Raw genomic sequence first — 7361 nt, forward strand, 5'->3', positions numbered from 1 at the left:
AGTGGCTTCCATTCTTCTGACCTCTTCTTTGGGTCAACGAAGAAACAGCCTTCGAGCGTGTGACCTTTCTGGCCACACCCCCAACAGCCACCAAAGGTGCCTGATCGGTGTCTTTTCGTCTCATTTCCACCCGCCTTGGTTTGAGGTCTTGATGGCAGATCTTTGGATTGATCAGGTCCTTCAGATTCAGCCTCAGCAGCTACAGACACAAACGCTCCACGCCTTACTCCAGATTGGGTAGGTCTTATAGAGAGCCGAATGCTGCACTCTGATTGAATTGCCTGCACCACATCGCGGTAGGTCTCAAGATCACCATTTCCAGCTGTGGTCTGGAGGATCCGAGTTACTGTGCTCGGGACCAGATCACCAACTGCAGCCAGTAGGTCACTTGACCACTGCTCATAGTCTAGTGCATGTGGTAGGCCAACTGCTTCAGCTTGAAGCATTGCCTCCTGCCACTTAGACACCCAAGATGTGATTGTCTTCGCTGTCACCGGTGTCCTGATAACAGCATTGTACGCCTCTCTCGCGCGTCGCTTTCGTAGAGCTGGGTCGCCTCGATAAACATCTCGCAACTTCTGAACTTGTGTACGGAGTGGGTCTTTTGCCTTCAAGTATAGTTTGGCTGTATCATCACATGTCTGTCGGATGACTTGAGCTGCTTCAATATATTCTCGCTCTTCAGCCTTGAACTTGGGCAAATCTTTGCGAGTGTAGACCTCAAGGTCGAACCTGAACTCTTCTCTCTCCTTGTTTGTAAGGTTGTATTGGACTCGATTGTATTCAGGCCGTTCAGTCTGGTCCTCCTCTGCCCTATCAACTGCTGTGGCATAGGTGGCTGAGTATGCTGACTCGATTGGTTCCTCCGTATTAAGGGTTGGTATAGCTGGTGGATTGGATGAGTCTGGGTCTATGTACTTCTTCCATAATGTTGGTGCAACCATTCCTTCCAGCTGCTCGATCCACTTGTCCCAATCATCTTGAGTCTTGAGGATGACTAGTTGTTCTTTCACTTTGATGGTATTCGTCATATCTGCTATGGTTTGTATGAGGGTTGTCAAGAGTTTGTTCAGCTCGGATGATTGCCCAATTGCTAGATAGGTTGAGTGTGGTATGATTGCTTCGAGTTTTCGCTTTTGCAAAGTATTGATGAGCTTAAGATCCGGCATCTTTGCTCAGGTCTGTATTCGCATCTCGGTAGTTATCGTTATTGCTCTGGCGGTGTGCTGCTTGATTGATTATGCAGGTCTCAGTGTCTTCAACCTGCAGGTCGTGCATGCTGCTGCACCTTCTCGCTTCGTATAGCACTGTATTGGTCGCTAGCCGGGCTCATAACTGTCAATGTCCGTGCGGAGGATCACGGGAATGATGAATGATGCATAAGTCGGACCGTAAGGTTGTCTAGTTCATTCTATGGTGTCTAGACTAATGGATTGTATGATTGTTCTCTGGTCCCCTACCCCTGGCTCTCCTCTCTTATGTGGCCAGTGTTTCCACATGTCACGTGATATTGGCACGTGCATAGACTGACACAGCTCCCTATTTTCACTAATCATGGTATAATTTACTGCACGTAAGGTACACGTCATAGTTTGCCTGAGGCTCCCAAAGTTCAAAACCTTTCCGCGTCCACGTGCACTCATAACTGGACAGTATTTTGCGAAGCACCAGCAAGGCTTCATGTTCTATCTCGAAAGCGCATCGGCGATTCGGAGTCTTTGTCAATTGTTGGTCAATGAACGGTTCTCAATCAAAGACCTCCCGTAGCGTCTTGTAATGTCGCGAAAGTGAACGAGGATTCTATACATCGGAAAGTTCAATATATGAGCCGACTGCTTCATTAACAATCCAGTATCGACGAACTTCCTTTGGCTTATCCGCCCATCTTGGCCGCTGTTTCTTGAAGAAGTCTGAACTCTCTTGGGTACATTAGGCAGTGCTGAGAAATTCGGCGCAGGATATCAGGGACGAATGGCCACTCACCTGTGGGATTCAGTCTTAAGCCTTTGCGATTCTTGAAAGTCAGGAGGATGGCAGCTATGTCGATTGGCTCGAATTGAGCGAAACAACTGTACGCCAGTCCGAGCGCAAGCCGAATTTCCTGGTCCGTCGTTCCTTGCTCCGCCGACCAGCTTTGGCGCAGCTCCAGCACTCGTTTAGTCCATTGCTCACTACCTCTGGGATCCTCAAATTCAGGATATAGTTGAAAGAGTCCAGCTTGTTTCAAGTTCTCAAGAGAGACTACACAGGATCGACCTGCGTGGCTCACTTTCCCTTAGGACAGATATTCACCATTATAAAAGTCTTCATTCCCGATACGGAAGTCAAAAAACTTTCGCTCTGGATTGCCTATCTGTTTAGCAGTTGCATGATACGCTTTGAGTAACCAGATGTCCTGGGCGAATTGTCTATGTGGAAAGTTCCTGGTGTCGACCGCGCAAACCTTGATCTGGGATAGGTGGCATTGACGCCTTCTGCGCCTCCAAACCGCGTACTGTATTACGAAAAGTAGAGAGCTTGTCCAGGACATGAGGTTGTCAGTCTCCTCCCCGCCAAAACACGGCTTATTAAAATGCTTGTATAGTAATTTTGTTGCTTCTTAGGTTTCCAATTTCAGAATGTCCGTTCGGCTGCTTTCATGCGAGCTAAAGATGCTCGCGCTGGAAGCTATCACGCTTTCATCGTTTCGCCCTGAGCTAACCTCGTCGAATGTGCGAAACAGGTATCATGGGGTAACATCTGAACCCAGTGTCAGAGTACTAAAGCCTGCTGGCGGGTGGAACAGGGTTGGTCCTGAAGGTGCATTGTTCAACACCTGGATCCAAAATGCAGGCCAACTCTGCCTATCTTTGCACCGGGCTTCAGATCTTTGCAGCTCTCATTGCTGGAAAGCTGCAGTGTAATCTTCATCCACATCAAGGCGATTCTCATGCTCATAATATTCTTCGCTCTCAAAGTCGGGGTCGTAAGGCCATTCCAGACAGGCTTCTTTAAGGGGAGCAAAGTAGTCCTCAGCATCGAGAGTTCCACAGGGGTTAACGGTCTGATTGAAGCACTCCTCAGCCACCTTCCACAACACGTCCTGATCGCTAGTATTTTCGAGAACTTCTCAGATAATGTCTTTGATTTGTTTATCGAAATGTGATAAGATTCTAAATGTAATGAGCAGGCTTTGGCTTCCTAGCGACCTTAGGTGTAGGACAACAGAGTGTTCCGCTGCTTCATTGAGCGCATCAATAGTGCCTTGAAGATCGATAGTAATGTTCGCAAGCTTCTTTATTCCTTCACAGAGCGAGCATACATCCGTGATAGGCAGCTTACGTGAGGAATTCGCGTCACCAGCAAGAGATTTGACAGATTGTGCTTGTGAGGTAACAGTGTTGGCAGACCGAATAAGCACATGTACAGCGTTCCGGAGATTCTGTCCCTGATCCTGATCCTGAGGTGCGTTATCAGTAATATCCAGGTTGCGGACTAAGCTTGCTATATTATCGATTCCGGCTTGCATCACAGCTCTAGAATATAATGATTCAAGATGATGTGACATTTGTGTGTACAATAGAGGTGAATTGAGAGGGGTGATATGATCTCAAGCGGGGTAATCAGTTTTCATGTGACCTAACATGCAGCACGACTTGGCATCTTGTAGAAAGTACCGTCATGTCGGAAATCATTGTCCAAGGGTTCTTGGCAACGCGTCGCGTCTCAAACTGAAAAGCGAAAAACTACTATATGATAGCAATCTATGACACCACAAATAAGGTTTACCTATTTTTCATATTAGTCAATTATAAAATATAGTTGATACACCATACCTAATGGGTTATTTTATATAGGAGACCAGTAATGCACTCATAAGAGCACCCAACAATAGTCCGTGGTGGCCAACCGACTGCTCGATAAGAGGCATTTATAGCTAAATACGCCATCGAAATAGATAATGAAGCTATTAGTAATAATAGCACTATACAGCCAATAGCTAAGCAGTCTCGGAAGGAGTATAATATATCCTCTAGACGTCGAAAGAGCGCTGCTACATCCAAAGTTAGCACCACAAAGCATGCTACATCGGTATCCTAGTCTAAAACCCGAGCTGTTAATAGGCAAAAGTCAGTTATACGCCAAGGCATGCCTATTGAAATACCATCTTCACCTCCTAGTCAGTTGCCATCTTCACTACCGCGAATAGAGTAAGAGAATATACTTAAGTCTATGGTCGAGGTTCAGTTCAAAGCTATTAACCAGGTTAATAAGTGAGACCTATAAGGTAGCCAGGTTAAAAAGCTTACTCTAGCCTCTATCATATTTGCAGAATGTGAGGCTTTTTTTCAGAGGGTGCAAACATTCTGGCTCTGAGGACCTGAGGGTTATATAAAGATACTATTAGCCTCCTTATATTAAACAACAATCCTATCATCAAAAGTATATAAGGGCCTGGAATATATTAATGATATTCTGGTTGAAAGCAAATTCAACGCTGTCCATACCTACCTTATAGATGCTATCAAGTCAAATCAAGCACCTATTGTAAGGAATTGGTGATAGGAGTGTGAGATAGATTGTAGGATTCAAGAATATCCGCTAGCTCTCGAACGTATGTCCTCGAGCTGCCTTAAATACACAGGTGCGCAGGGGCCGCGTAGGCGTCTCATCTTCTTACCGTTGGGGTTTCAACCCGTTTCGCACCAGTCTCGAATATATGAGTGGTCATGCGATAGCTATGTGTGCTTTTACTCCCCGTGGCGCCCGCGCCACGCTGCTGTCACGCCGTTCGTGACACCTATCCTTCAGGTTACCATCTTTTGCTATACAATGCCAAAACCTGCAGATACCTCACCTACACCGCTTGGTGCATCTGCCACTGATAAGGCACTGATGCCTGCAACTCCTGTACTATTAACACCTGTACCTCCAAGGTCAAATATAAGGCAGTCTGCTATAACAGAGCAGTTGGCTGCTTTAGATAGCAGCTTGGATGCTGCAGTGGTGAAGGGTAATTGGCATCTGCACTTGAACCTAAGGTGGCTATGTAAGAACCCTTATTGTAAGTACTATAGTAATACTAATAAGGGTTTTTGTTGGTAACTGAAGGGTGATATTGCTATGCACTATTATCCTCTCACCTTATAGATACGCAACTAGTGGGCGAATGTAATTAAGGATGGAAAATGCACTGTTGAGGAACCATCTGCTGAAGTAATCCTAGCTCTTTCTGATGCATGAAATGCTACTAAGAAGTATGGTGTAATAGGTAACCAGCCTAAGCCACTGTCTTCTGATGTAGATATAGTAGTGACTAGTGCAGCCCTGAATAACATGATTTAATTAAAGCTGTTAGATCTGCTTCAGGGGCAACAGAATGGTCATATATTATAGAAATCGGCTGCTCATGACTCTGTATCTGGCGTCTATTAGCCATCAAGCCCTGCCAATTCAGTTAGTAGCCGTTCTCAAGCACTTGATGAATTTGTTGAGGATTTTGTTGCTATAAAAAGTAGAGAATTTAAACATGAGATTGAAGGTGCTTTTAGGATATTATCAGATTAGGGGTTCAGTCTTAATGACTTCAAGTTATCTTTAATTGGTGGTAGAGTAATGATGGCAGACTGGTTAGAGGTAGGAGGACTAAAGGCCATGCTGTTTCGCGTACAAGAAGCTATTCCTAAGTGGAAAGCTGAGTGTAAGTTAGTAAAGGCTGCGTTGATAGATATTCAGGATATATATCAGAATAGTACACAGGTAGATAATACTGATAGTGAGTTCTAGTAGGATAGAGATTGATTTGATAGCTAGATTGTTAGTTATCATCCAAATAAAGTACTTAACAGCTTTCTTAACAAGATGATCAGTAATAATGCTGATAACTAGTTAATAAATAGTATAGTTGATAGCGAGGCTGTCAGTGATAATGATAGCTAGATTATAGGTGATGATTTGGATAGTTAGGTGGTCAGTGGTAATATCAGGATAGACAAGCCTGAGGTATGGTGTTGAGCCAGTGCTCAGCAATATATTGCTAAGCACTATCACCACCTAGTGAGCCATCAGTGAGAGGGGTCTCTGCTGCTATTTTGGCATGAATAAATATCATACATTTTTGCTGTTCTATATCTCCTTCAAATACCACAGTTAAAATTTAAAAATAATATAGACTAAAACTCCTACATGCCTACTTTTTATTTAGCTGATAAAGGAATTTTTAGGGTTATTACTTATAGAGATATATGATCTCAAAGATTACATCAATTTAAGTGAATAAAAATCAACCCAGATAGCAACCTGAATTCTATAGATACTGTTATATCAGAGGATTAGGCAACCGATAGTTAATTAGTAAGCTCAATATCTTTTAGACTATTATTATAGCTAACCACCTAAGCAACCAACTATCTAAGATATCCTATGTGACAGCAACTATTATATAGTTATACTGTCTATTCTATATATCTTATCAAGCTTCGCTGTTATATCCACAATATCAAAAGCATGCCAGTATACTCTACTTATAGTTTGTTGATACAGTATGATATAAGAACTAATTAAAAGTCTCAAAATCTGCTATCTTACAGTAATGCCTCTTTATCTATGCCTTTAGCTTACTGAAAGTACCCTCGATAGGATTCAAATCAGGTGAGTATAGAGGCAGAAAATGTAGCTGAACACTATGCAGATCACAGAGCTCTTGGATAGACTGGCTTTTATAGATACTAGTATTATCTATAATAATTACTGACCTCTTGCCAGGATATGGCTTATAGTAAGGCAGAACCTGATCACGCATAAACTCAAGAAAGATCTCTGCTGTAATTGCGCCTTGGAAGATATGCCATGTGAGATAGCCATCAACATCTAGCGCTGGTAAGATGCTCCATCTTTCACTCTATTTCAATAGTGATATGGTTTGACACTCTTTGCTAATAGGTGCCCAACCAAACTTGCGATCACCAGTACGTTCATTTGCTCCACTCTCATTAATAAAAAGTAGCTGAGTAGGGTGCCAGGTATATTGATAACCAACCCAAGCTGCATGTAGTTTTTCATTGCGTTCTGCAGCCCGGCGACATACAGCCTTCCTTGACCATTTGTGCTTATGCAGATATCCTGCAAGTTGTGTATAACTAATAGTTATATTAAACTTATTAGCTAAAAATTGCATTATTTCATCAAGGTATGTAGTAGGCTGATCTTCAATGAAGTTGAGTAACCACTAAAATTTATATTAGTAATATGATTTTAATACATCTAAGTTATAAACAAACCTAAACCTGAGCAGTAGTCAACTTAGGCAATCGGCCTTTTCGGTAGCAATTACGAGGTAGATATGCTTTACTATATATTTTATAATTACTAGTGATTCAGCG

At 43.0% G+C, this 7361-nt stretch overlaps 2 protein-coding genes across 2 annotated transcripts; both read right to left on the reverse strand.

Moving 5' to 3' along the window:
- Positions 1–120: 120 nt before the first annotated feature.
- On the reverse strand, positions 121–1169 carry PV09_09488 (uncharacterized protein; the record flags this gene model as incomplete). Its single annotated transcript, XM_016363553.1, has 2 exons — positions 121–160; positions 214–1169. 2 exons carry the CDS (start codon positions 1167–1169, stop codon positions 121–123), a joined length of 996 nt encoding a protein of 331 aa, XP_016208630.1.
- A 1709-nt stretch (positions 1170–2878) lies between these two features.
- On the reverse strand, positions 2879–3508 carry PV09_09489 (uncharacterized protein; the record flags this gene model as incomplete). The annotated part of the gene is made up of 2 exons (XM_016363554.1): positions 2879–3089; positions 3189–3508. 2 exons carry the CDS (start codon positions 3506–3508, stop codon positions 2879–2881), a joined length of 531 nt encoding a protein of 176 aa, XP_016208631.1.
- Positions 3509–7361: the final 3853 nt, after the last annotated feature.

This window comes from Verruconis gallopava (genome assembly GCF_000836295.1).
Source record: "Verruconis gallopava strain CBS 43764 unplaced genomic scaffold supercont1.72, whole genome shotgun sequence".
Classification (NCBI taxonomy): domain Eukaryota; kingdom Fungi; phylum Ascomycota; class Dothideomycetes; order Venturiales; family Sympoventuriaceae; genus Verruconis; species Verruconis gallopava.